Source organism: Acanthopagrus latus, chromosome 20 (assembly GCF_904848185.1).
Source record: "Acanthopagrus latus isolate v.2019 chromosome 20, fAcaLat1.1, whole genome shotgun sequence".
In the NCBI taxonomy this organism is placed as follows: domain Eukaryota; kingdom Metazoa; phylum Chordata; class Actinopteri; order Spariformes; family Sparidae; genus Acanthopagrus; species Acanthopagrus latus.
In genome coordinates, this window is record NC_051058.1 from 19,307,334 (window position 1) to 19,327,214 (window position 19,881).

At 41.7% G+C, this 19,881-nt stretch overlaps 2 protein-coding genes across 11 annotated transcripts in view; one reads left to right on the top strand and one right to left on the bottom strand.

Moving 5' to 3' along the window:
* The window catches only part of LOC119009710 (testis-expressed protein 47), a 21,014-nt gene extending 1,992 nt beyond the window's left edge, over window positions 1-19,022 (top strand). Inside the window, exons 3-11 of one of the 6 annotated variants that reach the window (XR_005071800.1) lie at window positions 181-284; window positions 376-440; window positions 722-800; window positions 1,040-1,171; window positions 1,314-1,461; window positions 1,638-1,696; window positions 10,733-10,813; window positions 14,239-14,321; window positions 18,215-19,022. Coding sequence is in view for 2 of the 6 variants with exons in the window: in XM_037081222.1 (XP_036937117.1) it covers window positions 181-284; window positions 376-440; window positions 722-800; window positions 1,040-1,171; window positions 1,314-1,461; window positions 1,638-1,675 (566 nt within the window). In the remaining 4 variants the exon portion in view is untranslated. Of the gene's footprint in view, window positions 1-180; window positions 285-375; window positions 441-721; window positions 801-1,039; window positions 1,172-1,313; window positions 1,462-1,637; window positions 1,697-2,454; window positions 2,525-2,627; window positions 3,896-10,732; window positions 10,814-11,570; window positions 12,107-14,238; window positions 14,322-18,214 lie in introns of those variants that run through there. The other 5 variants (XR_005071799.1, XR_005071802.1, XR_005071801.1 and 2 more) reach the window with 5 other exon arrangements.
* Window positions 5,576-19,881, bottom strand: part of LOC119009705 (rho GTPase-activating protein 44-like) — a 66,657-nt gene continuing 52,351 nt past the window's right edge. Inside the window, exons 14-22 of one of the 5 annotated variants that reach the window (XM_037081209.1) lie at window positions 19,230-19,343; window positions 18,209-18,300; window positions 17,928-18,108; window positions 15,824-15,841; window positions 14,623-14,814; window positions 12,530-13,057; window positions 11,561-11,676; window positions 10,712-11,095; window positions 5,576-8,352 (exon numbers count right to left, since the gene is read on the bottom strand). In XM_037081209.1, the coding sequence (XP_036937104.1) occupies window positions 8,195-8,352; window positions 10,712-11,095; window positions 11,561-11,676; window positions 12,530-13,057; window positions 14,623-14,814; window positions 15,824-15,841; window positions 17,928-18,108; window positions 18,209-18,300; window positions 19,230-19,343 (1,783 nt within the window). In that variant the 3' untranslated portion in view covers window positions 5,576-8,194. Of the gene's footprint in view, window positions 8,353-10,251; window positions 10,305-10,711; window positions 11,096-11,560; window positions 11,677-12,529; window positions 13,058-14,622; window positions 14,815-15,823; window positions 15,842-17,927; window positions 18,109-18,208; window positions 18,301-19,229; window positions 19,344-19,881 lie in introns of all 5 variants that reach the window. The other 4 variants (XM_037081205.1, XM_037081204.1, XM_037081206.1 and 1 more) reach the window with 4 other exon arrangements.

The window sequence follows — 19,881 nt, forward strand, 5'->3', positions numbered from 1 at the left end:
GTGAGAGCTTTCTGTGGTTGCTGTTCAAGGAATTCTTTGACAAAATTAGAATAGAAAGCCCATTATAAAAGCCCCAGGAAAGGCTGGAAACATGTGTTGAGAAAACGTGTATGTTGTGAGGCTATTTAGCTTCTCAGTCATCTGCAAACAAACTGATACAGATTGTTTGTTTCCATGCAGCTCATTATGAAAAACTCAACTTTCAGTTGAGCAAACAGTACATGTGGGATAATATGACGGGCCTGCTGTTGATTTATCCATCCTGTCTGCTGCATGTCATTGAAGTAAGTTTTACTGCTAATAAATATTGACAGTATCCATCTGTGATTAAGGTTTTTGAAGTGGCATTTCACTTTTTCTGTGTCTCTCCTTCAGTCATCCAGGGAGGTTCTGCTCTCAGTCTTGGTAGACCTTAAAGACATGCAACAACAGCCTGACCGGTAATGATGCTTTCTTGTTCTACAGATGAATGCTACTGTATGTTGTCTATAATGAAGGGCTGAGATATGAGGAAAATAATAGTACAGCTCAATATCCCTTGAACAGCTTGTTTTCCTTTCAGTTGAAAGAAACAGTTTTTGTTCTACTGCATGTGTAACTACAACCATATACATCCTCCTGGGGTCACTGTAGAGCAGAGAACAGTCTAAAAATGCATTACCAGCTTGTTTCTGTTATTCTGCACATGAAGCAGTTCACACGATTTTACATCCCTTTGTAGTTCCTCGCTGGAAGCTCCCAGGGTTGTGTACATGGCTCATAACCTTCAGAGCAGGCTGTTCCAACAGTGGAGCTACAAGGTTTGCTTTTAATCTTTACTTCTGCTTTTTGAGGTCACCATAATATGAGGTAAAAACAGATAGGTGATACATTAAAGGGTCTCAGTAAAGTGTTCCTGTGAGTCTTAAAAACAGTTTTAGTTGGGTTGAGATCTGGTGACTGCGAAACATTTATTCAGGTTTTTCTCTGCCCTTTCACACATCTGAGTTTTTCCTTATAAGCAACGATCTCTATAAGTGCTTGATGTTGTTGACTGCAGGTTTTGAATGCGGATCAGGGGCCAGGGATTGCTAAAGATTTGCTGGAAGAAGAAGAGAGCACAGAGATTCTGGTTTGCACCGTCCTGTCAGCACTGCAAAAACTGGGTGATCAGCTTGAAACATCTAAGAAGGTGAGCTTACTTTACAGGTTTTATAGTGTCTTCGCAAATGGAGAGACATTTAGAGACATTTTACCTATTTGTCTGTTAACAATCAGAGAATGATCCTGTTACTGTCATAGGATGTTTATACGTTGTCTGAATGTGCTGTAAGGCTCTTCCTGGACCAGTGCTGGATGAGAATCCAGAGCTGATTGTCCCTCAGAAAGTTGTACAGAAGCTTTTGGCCCAAGATGATCTCAACACTCCAGTACAGCAGCTACAGATGTACACCTCTCCACTGAACATCAGCATGGACTTTGGTAATAGGCAGCTTCCAGCTGCTTTAAGTTACTAAACTTGAATCTCAAGAAAAAATGAATGACTTCATGAGAACTGTGTTTGTTGCTGCGCTGAATCTAGCCATATATGAAAATGAAGCAAATGTAAGAAAGCTACATGAAGTCACACTTTGTTGTATAATCTGATCCTTTTGCAGGACAAGTTATTCGAAGCAGAGTGCTCACCTCTGTCTAATGTTTTGGACAAAAGTCAAAGGTAAGACCTCATCATGCATGTTTCATCTACGTACCGTACAAGACATCAAATCCCTGTCGTTTAAAGGGTCAGGTCACCCAAATTAGAAAAAAGTGGTAGTGTTATTTAGCCTTTCAAATAGTTTTGCATTTATTTTTAGATATGTGTTTGATTTCTGCTTTCACTCAAACACAACTGAGGCCAAGACATTTAAATGATTAATGGTTAAAATCCCTTTCCAGAATCAGTTTCCATGGAACATTCTGTCAAAAGTTTTCATGGGGATGATTCCTTTTAGTGAAGTAGCTCCAATGGAAACTGCTGACAGGGCACTGTTAAGCCATGCTAGTGGCATTCACCAATTTTGTCCAGACAAGAAATATCTTATCAGCAACTATTGGATGGAGAAACAATTTTGTACAGAAATGTATGGAACCCAGAGATTGAATGCTACTATCTCACTGAGCTTCTGCCTCTTTAAAGCACCATCGTAACATTTTTTTTGTGTGTGTGAGAATATTGGATGAATCGGTTCAGAAATCCCAGAAAACAATAAATCCTAATGATTTGTGGTTTAATCTTTCTAACAGTCATATTTTATTAACAATGAGCATTTCAGCCTCAGAAAGATGCTAGAATGGCTTTAGACTCTTGTTTAGATGTCATGTTTCATCACTGTGAGCTGCAAAAACACATTTCAATTCAACACCACTATACATGCAAATCGTGTGAAATTTTTGCATTTGCATAAAAATGTATCATTCTTTCTCTGCATGGAGGGCTGCATGTTGTGAGCATGGCCACTGTATGTTGGATGTGATAGCAGCATGGATGCTTGTCATCACAGAGGTCTGCATGCTCGGCGCATTTCAGCGCTGTCACCATCAGCCACTTAATACTTTGATTTACCTTGCAATTCAGAAATGTAATTGAATGTGTTATGCCTCTGCAGAGTGTGTTTGGCCTTCTCTAAGGCACCTTGATGTAACTGAAGGCTTCCCAGCAGAGAGAAATCACTGCGACAGTTTTATACCAACATTTAATATACTGCAGAACTTTTCTGGGTTTTCATTTTGTTGCTGTTTCTGTTCCAAATGATTTGAGTGAAATAAAATTGAACAGCATTTACAACAAAAACACAGGAAATCCAAGTAATATAAAAACATTTTTTAATAGTTTCAACATTCGGATGAGGTTAATTTTATTTTTTTATCTTACTGTACACTGTGTTCCACTTGGTGATCGGGAGATAGCATGTTCATGAAAAGGCATTTCGTCTTTTACTCCAAACTTTAAAGAGTCCACAGCATCACCACAGTTTGACACAAAGAACTTTTAGGTTTTAAAAGATTTGTTGATCACTTTTGTGTTCCCTTTTTATTTTGGCCCCCATTACATGGAACTTAAAACTAAGCCAAAAAACAAAAAGATGACTGAAGTATTTGCTGCATGCACCACATTGTAATCTACAGACTGTATGGGTAGAAGCAAACATTTCTTTCTTCTTGTATGATTTTTGTTTGAAGTCACAGTAAATTCTCCAAGAGATTTTAGTCCTCGGAAGTTGCTAGAGTATTCTGAGCACTTTTCTCCCATCATGTCAGCTGAAGATTTTTGTCTTCCAAACAGCGGCCGGGTGTGCTTTGCTTATTTGATATAGATAAAAAGGGTGGAGCGTACGCAAAAGATAAATGGTGAAAACAAACATTAAATCATGAGTATTTCAAGCAAACTGTTGGCAGAATCGATGGAGAGTCTGACTAAAAAAGATGAAGGACAGCACTGAATGATTCTTCTTTTATAAAGGTCGATCTATTCACTTATAAAAAATAAATACAAGCACATTTATATAGGACCAAAGATGAGACATATTTCATAGGCATGGTTAAAAAGCATGCTGCTGACTTTCACACAGGACAATGTCGAATCAAATGCCCCTCTTCCCTCCCTCCCTAAAACTGGTCAAAACACACTTTTTGTCAAGTACCCCTCCACCCTCTTTTACTTCAAACTATGTCCACAACACACACGATCTGCCTTTATCACGACCTATAAGGTGAACATGGTCTATCACCAGTACATTCCACCTACTCATGTAATAAAAAAAGGCCTTCGTATTTTAGTGCTCAAAGGGCATGCTTGCAAAAGCTGTAACACTGGAAACTGTCTCTGGAATCTCTGCTCGACAAGATTATTGTTAATAAAGTTGTGTTTGATGAACACTATGTACAAGCCTTGATCTGAAACCCTTTAGTACAAAACGAAGAGCAGCACATTGTAACACAGAAATCCAGACAAAGACGGGACAGACCATTCACAGCCAGATTTCAGCAATAAGGTTTTTTTTTTTTTTGTGGTCAACATTTACTTCTTCTTTTTTTTATATATAAAAATTATAAATATTGGGGGCAGCATTTCATGCTGTACTGATTTAAACTCAGCTGAAAGATCTGCTTGAAACTAGTAATCGGTCTGAATTTTAGTTGTAAGTAGATTAACAGGCTATTTGATTGGCAGAGAATTCACCGGCAACTATTTTTATAATTTGTTACAGGACACGTACTCCTGAAAATGAAAAGTCATTCATCAAGTCAGTCATTATCTACTCATCGGCTGAAGTTTCTGACTTGATTTAAACTTTTGGGTGAACTTATCCTTTAATGGTTAATGTAATTTTACAGTCCAAAATGCCAATCATTTCCTTGTTGTATTGTGAGGATATACAGCTTTTCTTTGTCCCATGTGAGGGTAAACACAGTAAATATAGATTGTAGTTACTGTGTTTGACAAAAAAAGCACTTTGATGACTTTACTTTTTCAATAATTCCTGGCATTTTGTAGACCAAATGAGTAAGAAAGTAATCAGCAGAACAATAACAATCTGTCAGATACAGCCCTTGATCGTAAAAAAAAAAAAAAAAAAAAAAATCTAATTCAAATTTTCAAAGTTGTGTAGTTATTCTGCTACGGAAATTGTTTTTTGCATGATCTAATTTCAAAACAAAAGCTTCCTTCAATATCTGTATTTAAGTGGGGACATTACCATGTATAACTTTGTTTTCAGTCATGTTGTGGAACCGAGATTGTTTTTCTACTGTTAAATAGTTTGACTAAAAGACAGTGGCACAGCAGTTTCCTTGCAGATTTTAAAACCTCTTAAACCCTGTGGGATTGTTCTGTTGATCATTACAGCTGCAGGTTGTGCAGACAAATTCTGAACAAGATCTTGACATTTTCAGAAATCTCAAATATGAAAGTGTTGCACAAAACATCTTGAATTTTCTGTTAGATTTAACATAGCATAAGCATCGTGTAGCTGCAATGAATTCAGTATCATATTCACAGCGTTTTTCTGACTGTGAAGCTAAAATCAGGGTTCAGGAGGTTGATTCTTCTGCAACAAGAGCACTATCAGCAGTTTTTAATTAGAAAATCTACAAACTAGATTGAACCTCGAGCCTACGTCAGTGTCATGAGAGCTACTGTACCATATAAAGATTTCACTGTGCGAAGTCTACTCGATGTTAGTTAGTGAGAATGTGGAAATATTGTGCTAGAACCAGCAACATTATAATATTATATATACAGTATAATGTTATAATGTTCATCTTCATTTATATTTTTCAATACAGTATTTGTATATATCTATATATATATATATATTTAAATTTCTCCCCCGTCAGTATATACAGAACATGTATGTACAGAGGCTTCAGTATTTACAAAAGTCCTGTGAATAATATCGCACTTTAAAGAAAGAGGATGGTCGAGCAGCACAGTGACTTTGAGGCCATGTGTAAGTGGATGTTCTCAGGACAAAAAAAGGAAAGTCTTACAAATCCGGATAGGTCACAACGAAACCCACCACAAGGCAAATAACAAACTGCTGCTGTCGTATGCAAACCTTGTTACTCCAGTTTTATTTGATTTTCAAGTTTTTCTCTTAAACCTCACCTCTGATTTGATGCGACAGCAGGGAAATTCTGGTCCCGTGTTTGAATGCTATTTTTTTTTTTTTTGTTTTCGTGGAAACAATCACAACTCTTCAGACCTATGTAAAAAGTATTCAGAAATATCTCTGTATAAATACTCTCTTCAAAATAAACACATATACACATATCTTTGCACTTGCCGCTTGTTCACCAGTATAGACCAAAAAATATCAGCATCATCAGACAGGGTTCCTATAAACTGCAATGAGGAGGAGGTTAAACCGAAACTGCAGTCAGAAAAAGAAGTGTGCTTATTTTTCCACCGGGGCTGCACTTTGTTTTGTTTTGTTTTCCTGACAAAAATAGCACCTTTTTTTCTGAGAGTGTGACTGTTTTCAGTTCTTTGATATGATATGATGGGATGTTGTGATACCTCATGGCAGGGGGACAAAGTCTTGTGCCTGCGTACAGTACACTGTACCGAGCAAGCACTTCAGTGACGCCTTGCCCGAGACGAATCTCAACGTTTTTTTAAACACGTTCTCCCACATGGAGCCTGAAGTGTGCCATCAGAGTTTAGAGTTTTACCTGTTTTATATGTTTTTTCTTTTTTTTATGATCACAATAACTTTTACATTGATTTAAAAATAGTATAAATAAGATAAAATAAATATACATTTTACATTATGAAACTTAAAGGTCCAGTGTGTAGAATACAGGAGGATAAGCAGAAATGGAATATAATATTTGGAGTCACAGTTGGTGGCAGTTATGGACAAAGATGTTTAAGCAAAGAGCCCGACGAGGCAGAGAAGTAGAAGACTGCAAGGTAGCAAACCCGAAAAAATTGTCAATACAGCTCAAATGATTAGTCAAAAGTGAGAAAATGAGTTGCCAACAATTTTGATAATTCATAAATTGTTCAAGTCATTTTTCATTTGCTGGTTCCCGCAGAGGTTTTACAGCTTTTCTTTGACATTTATGACAATAAATGATGAGTCTTTGGGTTTTTAACTGTCAATCTGATGATGTCACTTTCAGCTCCGGGATGTTGTGATGAACAGTTTTTGACATTTAACAGACAAAATGTTTCATTTTGGAAATAACCCGGTAGATTAAACTAAAATGAAAATAATTGTTAGTTGCAGCCCTAATTGTAAACAATACACAGAACGAAATCTTTTGAAAAATCGTCTTTTGTTTTTTTACAGTGTGTTTTGGTGAGTGTAAAAACAGCTTGTCCATTTACAAGATAACTCCTTTAAACAAAGCCCAACCCACAGAGCAGCAGCAGGAGCTCTGATTGGCCACCCTCCTGCCAATTCACAACAGCTGCTACTAACAGAACTCCTGCTGCTGCTGCTCCGTGGGTCGGACTGAATTTAATTATTAATCTGAGCAAATTTTCCGGTGGCACACTTCAGGCACAGTCGTAACAAACTTGCACATCATTGTCTCTGTGTCTCTTCCCACGCGACTTTGCCTGCTGCCAAAATAATTATGTGTAATCATCACATGGAGTTTTTTCACTTCCTGCCTTTCTATTTTGTACCTTTCATGACATATGTATCTCGTATATTTAATAGCTCCCTGACAACATAAACTATATTCTATCTGGAGGAAATACTTCCTTATAGCTCTCCTGTAGATACAAAATATGATCTGATCTGATTTGTCATGTTAATTGTCTCATATATTCTGAAAATGTACAGTATAAACAATAAATATTCAGTGATTGATAATCCTGATTGAATGTAAATACAGAGAAAAGTGTGACTGGGCTTTTAACCTCTTTGCAAACCTGGTAGTTATTTTTCCTAAATGTCTAGAACATGCATTCCTGTTTATGCTCCACAACACCTACAGTGCAACATCATATAGTACAATTACCAAACACATATAAACACGCACACACACACACACACTTTCCAAAACGACATTCTGGCACACTCACAGTGAACGCTCAGGTGGGACAGAAATCCAGGGAGGAAGGGAGGGGGGGGTTGTTGCCACCACATACCAGAGCGAGGCATTTTGAAACACCCCTGAGGAATGGAGGAGGAACTTGAGATGGCAGATAAACAATGAAGAAGAGAAGTGTTGGCAGGACAGATGTACAGTACTGTGTTCTTCTTCTGTCTGAAATTCACTCATGAGAAGCAGCAGCAGCAGTGAAGAGCACTCATTCCCTCCCAGCAGCCTGTTTCCAGCCTCACGTGTAAAGTTAAAGGCAATATTGCAAGTGAATCAAATAAGGCAAAAAGAAACATAAAACTTTTAAATTAAAAGAAAAAAATGTTTCCAGCCAAACGTAAAATGTCAGATTGTGTCTGATCGATAGTCGCAAACACCTTGTGTGATTTTTGTGAGATTTATTTTTCGATGAGTTCCTGTATTTCATGTTATTTTCTTGTCTTGGGTTTTCTTTTTGTTTTTTTTGTTTTTTTTACAAGTCGTCCGCCTCTGGATCAGGTACAGGTGAGGTGTGATGATGAGATCCAGACTGAGGCTGAAGAGGAGAAAGGTCACTAAATGAGTGTGTGTGGTGGTGCAGCGGTGGTGTTGTGTTTCGTTGAACTCAGCGGCGTCATAGCACGGTGCTCTCAGACTCTTCCTCCGACTCCGCTCTGATGCCCGTCGACTCGAGCAGCGCCACTGAGTTCCTGAAGGGGGAGATGTGGGTCAAGTCAAAAATACCGTCCAGTTCCACGTCAATGATGGGGATGTCCAAGTTGCAGAGCGAATCTGGAGGAGAGGAGAGCGAAATCAAAACGCTGTTGATGTAGAGGCTGAAACAGATCGTTCCCGGGTTCATTGATGCTGGATGATGCCAAGTTTAAACCACAGGCTCAGTTTTAATAGATTATAAAACTGCATGACAGGGATGCACGATACACAAGACAGCTTATTATACTAACAATAAGTAATATTTGATATACTGCATGGCCAAAAGTATGTAGACACCCACACATTACACTTATATGTGGTTATTTAACATCTCTACTCAAAGCCATGAGCATTAATCGGCTACTTTAACAACTTTCACTCTTCTGGTTTCAGGTTTTTGGAACCTAGTGTGGATCAATATGGTCTGGATCACAGACTTTTGTCTGGCTCACCCCAAAACTGTTGGATGGATTTGAGGTCAGAGCTCCAGCAGACTAAACTGGAAAAATCGTTACTCTGAAGTACTGGCTTTGTGCAAACTAGGATTTTCATGTTGCAACAGAAAAGAGACAAACACAAGCTGTTGCAACTAAATTGGAAGAACACTCTTGTCTAAAATACACCACCATTAAGAGTTTTATCAGAACTAAAGGTGACAAACCAGGAAATTTGAGACCAAAAGTACATAAAAGTGTATAACAGAGGTGTCCTCATACATACCATTGGCCATGTAATCCATGTGTATTTCTTATTAATTAAGTCCATAACAACACAATCAGAAGTTGAAGTTGTACGATAGATTATTTAGACTTAAATGTAGCATTCAGAGCATGAAGTGAAAATGTAAAACTGTTAAAAGAGTTGTTTTTACTTACGGGAAAAAAATTATCTACTGGCTGCAGAGCAGATAGAGTATAGATAGGGCAGTATAGAAGAAAAATGATGCATTGTGCTGACTGTGAGAGAGAGGAGAGAGCTAGATGGTGCAGCAATACTTCAGAGCATGTTTTAGATATCCATAGTCGATATGTATGTGTCTTATGTGTTTGACAACACTGAATCCTACAATTCCCATCAACTCAGTAAAGTATTTATTCAGTCATTACCTGCCTCACCTTTCAAACTCTAGATCCTCGATTTATAAATGGAGATGTCCATAAATGTCAAAAATGTGTTTCAATCCAATCCAGAGATCCAAAATTTAAAAAATGACTTATGGAAAATCTCTAACAAAGAGATTTTATTGCAAATTTACAAACATGTCAGTATCGTGCATCCCCACTGCTTATATCTGATTCAGACACAAACAGTTCTCAATTCACTGATCACTGTCAAAACCCCAAACCAAAGTATCAACGTAGTTAGTTATACTCGTGTATAAACTGACATATTGACCTCAGTTTGTCGCAGATTACAAATACTTTTCTTTGGGGTCACATGAGAGAATGATGACGTCCACAGTGTGATGAACAACTGGACACTGCACAGACAGGAAGTGTGCTGGCTGAGGAGGAGTGGAGGGCAGTGAGGCACGACATTGTGGAGTGGATGGGGGCAGTGTGGGGGGGGGGGGGTCAAAGCCAGGAGGAGGAGGAGGAGGGGGGCAGCTGGAACAAGGCATTATGGGTGGGATTCCTAAGGGGAGAAAAGGTTTGAGGTTTTTGGCGTCGGTCCCGGACGGCCATGTAAGCCATGCAGCAGTCTCAGCCACCATGCAAAGGCCAACGAGATGTGTTAGAGCTGGACTGAACACAGCAGCTGCATGTTGGTGTAAACACAATGAGGAGTCATGTATTGGTACTTCACATAAGGAGGGTGAGGCTGCCGTAGAGCAGTGAATCCAAAATCTGTGCCTACTGGCAGCTTCACCCTGCCGTCAGCCGGCTCCACGTTTGGCCAAGATGGCGGAGGGATCGCAGTGGGGGAGGGAGGGGGGGTGGGAGGAGGTGAGGCTTTAACACAGGAGCTCCTGCTTACCCTAAAAGTCCCTCTCACACATAGAATCACACTGAACCTCTCGGCTCATACCGCTGTAAGTGAGACAATAAGAGCAGTCGACAAGAGGGGAAAATTAGACGGAAACATGATTAGAGCTCACTAGATGATGAGTAAGTCCAGAAACAGCCAACAAAAAAAATAAATGTGTTTACTGCAGATTTATGTTTGTGTTTATACTACTGCCAACATATCTCCTAATTTGACTGATGTGTACAACTGAAGGCTTAAATCTTTGAAGACTGATCACAAATATACAGTTTCATATTCATATTCATGTTTAGATGTTTAGAAATGTTGGACAATAATATATAAAGCGTCACTACAACAACTGTGTTGTGATGTGTTGTAATCTGTATTCTTATCTTACTTTTTTTAGCAAGAGACTTAGGCTGATTTGAAAGTTGCTGTATTAATAGAGATATGCTTGTTAATATCTCACCTGTGGACATGCTTTCCCCAGGAGACAAACCGTCCAGCAGACCTGATGAGTGATCCAGAGGCTGGGGACTGGTGCCAGGCGTGGAGGGGGGCTGAGGTGGAGGTAAACTGGGCCTCTGACGGGGGGGCTTGGGGGTCGGCCTGGCCTTGGTGAGAGTCCCAGCCAGCGAGGGTGGAGAGGAGAGAGACGGGGTGGTGGCCATCTGAGCCATCTGTCCCGGAGAGCCGATGGTGGCGTATCCCTGTGGGTAGCTGAAGCCGTACGGGGATGGAGTACTGGGAGGAGTGGGCGACAGGCTGACTGGAGACGGCTGACCTGTCGACTGGTCCGACATGGCTCCGGTCTGGCAGTACGGTTTAGGTGGGATGGGGGCCAACTTCTTTGCTGCAGAGAGACCAAAATAGATCTCTGTTATAATGCATAAATATAACAAAACTGCAATGACGTTCTGCACCTGTCGTGTAGGCTGGAACATTTGGAGAATAATTATTTAAAGTAAGAAGAATGATCTCAGTTCTCTCACAGGCTGCAGTCGTGATGGGGTTTAAAACTTATTTGGGGGATGAATCACAGTTTGTCTCTGGCGTTCAATCAAAGGAGAACTCTACTTCAGTTAGATCAGGAAGTTTCACGACACAGATTTAAGAAATAAGTGATCATAAGAGGCTGAGATATCCTGACTTTTAGTCCGTAGTATGGGTACAACTTCAAAAATGCTGGATGCTACAATTCCCTGCTGTCTTTTTATAAGATCTTCCCTGCCTTTCAAACTCTAGACAGACAGACATGAAACCTGATATAAACTTGAAATATATATATATATTTTAGCTGCCCTTCCACCACTCTTACCTCTCCTCAGGGTGTGAGGGCTGTGCTCGGAGTGCTGCGACTGTCCACTAGAGGTCATCGTTCCCTGGATCCCCTTCTGTCCGATCACTGGAGACAGCTCCTTGTTCTTCAGAGTGCTGAGGAGAGAGAGAGGGGAAAAAAAAAAGACACCCAGGAATCACAAGCTGCCCCGTCTCACTCCAGTTTAATAACACGTCAACCCTGCAAACCTCTCGGCGTATTCAAATAAATATGAGAGCACCCATAGTTCAATGTCAGATTGTCTGAGTGACCGCTGCTGCAGACACTAACGCTGTGGTGCAGCAGAAGCAGTTCAAAAATCCCAAATAAACCTGAAGGGCTTAATGGATTTTCCTTAGTTTTACAGCGCAGTGCAGCCAGTTTTTACAGCGCAGTGCAGCCAGAATGCCAATGGGAAGAGTAACCGGTTTATCCTCTGACTGACTGACTGTCACTCTCAGCAGATGAGGCATGAATGGATGATCGAAGCTCCGGGTGGAGTAATGCACATAAAACATAGTGATGTCATTAAGTGATGTCATCGTTCATGTTTGTTTGTGTCGTTTTTGTTCATTTTCAAGCTCTGATCCTCCACTCTACCACTCAGGGCCGACTGGGCCCACTGGTATGACTCATTAACGCCCACTTTTTATAATGGTATGCACTGAAAGCTTTGGATTTCCTTTGTTGCCTGGCAACAGGCTCCTGAATAATATCCTGGCAACATGGAAAGTTATGGATTGTTTTCATGGCTATTAAATTAAAGATGGATCTGATAATGGCGATCCTGAAAAGCATTGATTTCCACGACTGACGGAGGGATAAATGAGACACAGAGCGGGGTGGAGCTGTTTGGAGAATCTTAATCTCACCCCTTTTCTCTCCTCATATCATCCCTCTCTCGTGGGGCCTCTCTTCATTTGTGTGTGAGTTGTGTTGGAAGAGTTAACAGGGTTTTTTTTTATTTACCTAGTCAGCTTGGCTCCTTTCTCCCGGCTACAGGCACAGGCTGCCCATGGAGGGGGAGCAGATAGGGGAGTGTTGGGAGGTTTGGGGGAGCCCAGGAAGAGATCGTGACGAGTCAGAACGAGCGGGGGTTTGATGTAAAGGGTGGAGCCATTTGAATCGGACAGGGCCGCATGCGAAGCGTCGGACAGGGAGGCCTGTTTGGGCAGGTGCAAGGAGCTGGGTTTGGGGTTGGAGTTGACGTCAAGCTGCAGAGGGGACGGGCAGAGGGAGTGGGGGAGCGGGGGTGGGCTATAGCCGGAGCGGCGGGGGGGAGGGGACGGGCCGGGGGGCACGGATTCGGGAGTGGGAGCGACGGGACGCATAGTCGGAGGTGCTCGGGTGTAGAAATGGTGGTGAGGGAGCGAGTGGGAAGAGCAAGAGGAGGAGGAGGAAGAGGAGGAAGACGGGTAAGGGGGAGGCGGCCTCTCCTCCTCAGGGGAGGGGTAGGCGTAACAGGAGTCCGACCAATTGGAGGATGCATCATCCGAGCTGCAATGATAAACATATGAATGTCTCACGGGGAACTGAGCCGGTCTCCAGAGGCTGAAAAGCTGTTGGATGAATTCATTAGACGTAAAGAGAAGTGGGGTGTGATTGATTTGTGAGTTTACGTTTCGTCCATCGTGAGCAAGGAAATCAAGCGACTGCTAATTATTGTGTGAGGAAGGAGAATAAGTGCTCCGAGGGGGAACAGCAGAGAGGGAATGAAGAATAGGTGCTCATTGAAAAAAACTCAAGAATGAAAGAAAAACAGAAAAGTCAATCACCTCATCCATTGCAGGGCCTTGCGACAATGGACTGTTATGCTGTTAATGATGCTTGGACTAATGGCAAAAACAGAACAAGACATGTAATTCATGCACATGCAGCAATGAACAATTTCTACTGAACTACGGATGAACTCTTCTTAACTCGGTCTGTTAAATAAAATCCAGCCTGAAGAGAAGTAAAAGTCTTATACACACTATCACCACTCAAGCAGAAAATGAAGTCTGACTCCACACATGGCTCGACAACTTCAAGGATGAGAAAATGTAAAGAAAGAAAAAAGAAGTTGAGGGAGCAGTTCACTCAAAACTCTGAAATTCAGTCATTATCTGCTCACCCTCACGCTGATGGAAAGAAACTTTTGTAGTCCATAAAACATTTTCTGGAGCTTTTCAGCAAAACAGCATTGCAGCATTCTCCTAAAGAAAGTAGCTGTGGACTCATTTTCAAATATTTATTTAAAAAAAACAAACATAAAATGGCTGAAGCTTGTCTGTCCAAAAGTGATTTAAATAAACAATATTATACAGTTTTTAATAATCACAGTAGGTAAAAGTGTTAACGCTCACTAGGGTTCAGTACTGTTCACATATGAGACTTTGGTACGAGTGTGTTCAAGCTCTAACATGCGCCGAGGGTGTATTTTCAGCACCAGATGTGCAGTATGGAGCCATTTTATGATTTTTAAAATTGATGTACTCGATGTACGGTCGAGCTCAGGCCCCGATTATCGACAGGATGCGGCTTTAATGCTTTTAGTTTAGCCGCTACAGTGAAGTTATCAGCTTAAGAAAGGGTGTAAATAACATATTTTCATAGGATCTCGGGGCTTCCAGAGACATGATTACAGAGTACAAGCTCTGTGGAGTAATTTCATGTTTTTCTTTATTGTTGTTCTTCAGTTGTTTGGGAGTTGTTTTGCTGTGAATCTTCAGGAGTGTTTTGAGGACTATGAAACTTCACCTGGCTCTCCATCAGCATGTGGGTGAGTAGATGACTGAATTTTCTGTTTTGGGTGAACTTATCCTTTAAAGAGCAATCACAAAGTTTAAAATGACATGCTTCATCAAAAGGCGAGACACCGGGGTTCACACGGAGGTGAGAGGAGGAGCGTTTTGGGGGGCAAACAAGAGCGACAGACAAGAAAAACGTGGGTGCGAGCAGACAGCGCTGTTCTGGTGTCAGTGGCAGGACGCAGCAGCACACGCGGCGGGGGAGGGAGGGAGCAGCAGGTGGGAGGTGCGTTGATGGGTGAAACAGGAGGGCGGGGGGCACGACAGCCTTACCTGGCTCGGTCACTGCTAGTGGGAGGAGGGGTGGGGGAGGGGGAGGTGGAGATTTCCCCCAGCTGCTCTGGGATGAGAGCATCAATGGGCGGGGTGGGGGGATGCACGCTCGGTGGCGTGGAAGAGCATTTACGCGAAGAAGACGAGCCCCTGCGCGAAACCCAAGAAGTGTCCATCACCCTGACACCCATGCTGCAGTGGGACAGAGATGCACAGCCAATCAAATCAAGAAAGGGCGTGTGTGACGTCGAGGGGGGGGGTTCAGGTGTCCACAACCTGAACACACTGTCAGGTGGGAAGCTGATAAAAAGGGAGAAGCTTCCCTGTCCGTCATCTGAAAAGATCTGACCCTGGATCAGCTTCAGGTCTCTCTAATCCACCTACACAGCCTTACAGGTGTCCTTACGACCCTCAGCATGCAAGAACAGAGAACATTTCATCTACACATCTTCACGTCTTTATTACTGTGAATGTAGAATTCCCTTTTTAAGGGAGTGAGTGTTGTATGAGTGAGGTGAAATGAAATTCAGTTTGGATGAAAAGAACAAGATTCAAAATGCACCTTATAATACCGCTGACAGAATTAAGCTTAAAAAAGTAAAAGGACAAGTTCAACATTTTGAGAAACACCTTAATTTGCTTTTCAATTAAGAGGTTCAGAGGTAACAGCAATCTTGACACAGGACAGACATGTAAAATCTGCTCACTAAGCTAAGCTAAGCTAAGCTAAGTTAACTGGCTGATAGTTCTAGCTTCATATTTAGCGTACAAATATCAGCAGGCGGTGACAGAGATCAACTAAGTCTGTTTCTCAAAAGAAAAATTGAATTCTTTTTTTTTTTATTTCGAGTTTGATGCAATAAAAATAAATACAGTAACAACCGTAACTGTGTTTTGGCTAACAACACTGAACAACAAGAGTCTATTGTTCTCACAGGCTCAACTCGTTTGCTGGAAATTGCAAAGATGCTACTTATGTAAACACAGAAAGAAAGGCCTGCTTTGTCCATGTCACCCATTTCTCACCCCACTCTGTTGGAGACATTGAACTATAGGAGTCCAAGTGTGTCACTTCAGGCATTTAACACACACACGCACACACACACACACGACAGATGACAGTTCCTGTCAGCATGCAGCCAAACAGATGACGAACAGACCAATGAGAGGATGACTGGAGGAGAAAGGATCTGTACTGTACCTTTGTATCTTCCTAATGCTGCATTGTTAAGAACAAAGACAAGCACAATGAGGACAGGAGTAAGGATCATGGAGGACCGAGTCTCCCCGGGCTCATTAACAGCATCATTACCAAAGCAGCAGAGGAACTTTGGCAGGATAAACTTTGAAGACAAGAGCCAAGATGGAGGAGCAAACGGGGAGGCTGGCCTGGCGGGGGGGGGGCTGCAGGGGACGAGAGTCACGCTGAGTGTAATGAGGAGAGCGATTTGAGGGGCGAAATGTTCGCTCCCTGAAGTGCTTCAACCACGTCAAAACCCAGAGAGGAAATTATCGCTCCATTTAGCCCTAATTAGGTCAAACTTTCCCTCATGGATACAAGAAGATCCCCCAAAAATAAACCCATATGTGAGAGGTTTCCTGCAACTGCAGTGTGGTTAGTTCGCAATGGCTGTATCACGCTGAGAATTAAATATTCATTAGACAACAACAATAACCTCACTGATTGGCCTAAAGTATGTGGACACTGTTGTCTGCATTCTTCTATGTACTTTTGCTCCTCAATTTGTCTTCATGGTTTGGGCCCCATAGCTCAATGAAGGGAAGCACATAGTTGCAGCTAGTAACCTCGAACTCATACAACACCTCTGTAAAGATCTCGAACAATTGTCTAATAGTGCTGGACGGTGTTGCAGATTTAGTGTATCGTAAACAGACGGAATTGGAGGTCACGTTTCCAAATATGGTCACTTCTGGCTCCAAAAAAACAAGATGGTGATGGCCGTAATGCCAAACTTGAGCCTTCAAAGCGGTCTGATTTCTTTTTATATCTCTGTTTTGAAGCGAGATGAGTCAAACATGTCCACACACAAGTCATTAACTGCCTACTATATTCTATTCCCTAATTTGTCAGCGCACCAAAGATGCTGCCAAACCATCGTTCTCTGATAAAATCCCCAGAGCTGCAACTTACTGTCTCGTTAACACAAAAAAAAAAGAAAAATGAGAGGGGTGTGCACTAATTAAAAGTTAAAATGCAACTTTACAACCATGTGTGGACCTTAATCTAAGATCTTTAGTACATAAAAACTAAGACTACCCCTCTTTGGAAGCAGCATGGGCTCTTAGTGCTGAGCCTGCCCGTTCTCTGTGTTTCTATTGAAAGCAGAGCTCTATTGATCCGACCCAGCACACACACACACACACACACACATACTCGGTTCTGGTTTAATTAACTGGGCTACTTGTGGTCCCGAGGCTGCAGGGCTCAGACTCCCCGCAGGGCCTGATAAGACCAAGGGTGTATTAAAGCATTAAAGAAAGAGACGCAGAAAGAGAAAGAAAGCGACAGACTGGTTTCCAGCTAATCCTCCAAAGCTTGAGGATAGTGAGATTCCTCATTTCACAGACTAAATGTCATCTCGCTGTCTCTCTTTCCTCACTCTCTTTCCTGCCGCATACCAAGCTCGAAGGCTGAAGACTGACACAGTATTCATTCTGTCCAGCTCAGAGTGAAACTGAGCTCCTCGCTGGGGTCACCTCTCACACGAAACTTGTGTAATCAGTGGGGAATTCTCTCGCTCTTACTTCACGTGTCCGACCACGTCAAAAGAGGAAGTCGGGCAGAAACTTTACGCGCCTCAGAGCGGCCTTGTCTGGAAAACAAATCTTCAAGCTAACTTGTCAGTTGGGCTGTCAGTTAGGATCCACCCTGGATGAAGCTGTAAGGACACCACAGCAGAGGAGACTGCTGACTGAGGCGGAGGCAGCCTGACACAAAGGTGTGTGTAATCAGGAGAGGGCTTGTTTGAGACCAGCTCCCTCTGACTCGGACTGTTGGTGCAGTTTTTCCTCACCGATCTGGTTTGTTTAGTTTTTTACAAGCGTAACATAGTTGCAGCTCATTCAGAAGCGGCAACAGAAACCGCACTTTGTGGGTATACGTCCTCCCTTCCTCACGCTCTCTTTCCCTTTAGCTATAGCTATTGAGGTGTGGCATTGGCAGTCACTGAACTTTGATCCAGACTGACATACATCATCTCCAGTCTTTAGGATTTGGAAATGATCCTAAAACTGCAGCTAAGTGTGTTAAAAATGTAATCCCAGTAGAGACAGAAGGGTCGTACCCGTCTTTTTTATAGAACTCCAGCATCATGTTGTCCGTGGCGACGCTGAGCGGCCGTCGACTCTGGTCGTTCTGCCTGCGATCGATCTGATCCATGTCGGGAGACGGCATCGAGCTGTAGTTGGCGTTGTGGTTGGTGTGGACGGGGCTGCCGTAGTTCCCTGTGACGTTGAACTCAATTTCTACGAAGAGACGAAAGATACAAAACATTTAATCTGATAAAGAATCCCCAACCATAGAGACCAAAACAAATCCCTTTCCTCTTGTGTTTTCTCTCCTCACCTCCAGGGAAGAACCAGTCGGCGTGCTGGATGATGGGCTCGATGATGCCGACGATCTGAAGGGAAACTGTGGTCATCATCTCCGTGATGTTGCTGCAGCGAACAAGAGACTTTTTCTTTAATGGAGGGACATCGAGGAAAAGTAGCCAGATCATAAGAATTTACACTCGGGTGGTGATTAACGCATTTTCATGATATTAGAGAAGCATTAAAGGGAGTAAATTAAAACCGTTTTTGGAAAATGTTGGCCATTAAAATACTAATTAAAAGTTGGAGAGGATAAAGACTTTGTAAGATTTACACAGAGATAAGAGAGGTGTCCTTCACCCCTTCCAAACTGCTCAGTCATCATCATGAATATATTTAATGATTAAACGTCTCCGGGAGATGTGTCGGAGCCTCGTGCCTGGACACATTTTGTTATTACGACCTGGAGCCCTTTGAGCATCGTGAATATCAGCAGTTCTCCACAGAGAAAACCAGCATAGAATTAATCAAATTATATTCAGTGTCTCTCTCCTCTTCTTCCTGTTCCTTCAAGGTGTCACGGTTTGGGGTTTTGTTAAGTCATTTCCTGTTTATTCTGTCTTGTTCCCACCTTTTCTTCTGTGTTTCATTTGTTGTTTAAATCTTGGGATTCTCCTCGTTGCCTTTTTGCGGCTTGCATTTAGTATTTTTGCGCTTCAGATTATGTTATTAAAGCTCAGTTTTGTTTCTTAACCTGTCATGTCAGAGTTTCAGAAAGATATTTAATTTGTCAGGTTGAATTTTGGGGAAAAATTGTAAAACATTTTTAATATATTCAGTCAAAAACATGTCGTCTTGAGTTTGCATATTCAGCTTGGACGGAAAAACACGCCGTCATCTGTCATTCCCATTTTTGGCTTTTCATGTGTCATTCAATGCTGTCCTCATCAAACTAAGTAAAATATATAACATAACCATCCGTGCATGATTTAAACACATGTCTGTCTCACCTTAACTTATATTAACTTATTATATTTGTGTCTCTGCTGTCTTACCCTTCGTTGTTCATCCACAGCAGGTTCGGTCCGAGGACAATAGCGATGTTTCCTGGCGTCATTTTGTTCACGTCCTGGTATTCAGTCAGTTTGGAGAGGAATTTGATCAAATACCTGTTGATACACATACAGAAGTAGGTCAGTGTGTGAAATACATGACTTAATTTATTGGACAAGCGCTTTTGCCCGAAGCTGTCTATTAAAAGAAAAAACATAGAAAGGCTTCCAGAGAAACCGTTGTATCAGTCAAGTTATTACGAAAAATATTTGGAGCGATAGTTTCTTTAAAATTTTCAGTGTAGGAGGTTTAACCAGCTCGTAAATAAGCAAGACATTTCTGGAGATTGCTGAAATGCTTCGTAATAAACGAGAAACCTTTTAAATGTCTGGGTTAGAATATCTTAGCTAATGACAGTGGATCAGCTGGGGAGCCATATTCCTGCAAATCTACTTTTTGTGCTGTTATCAATAGCTTCTATAAGTAAAATGAGTCGTGTAACATGAGAAATGTGGGAAGTAAGAGAACAATGCAGCACTGGACACGTTAATCCAGGTCAGGTTTCCCACCCGGATTTCTTTAGGTTTAAATAATAAGTCTGCTTCCAACAATAGACTGACATTATATATGTCGTGCTACGATGCTATGAAACGC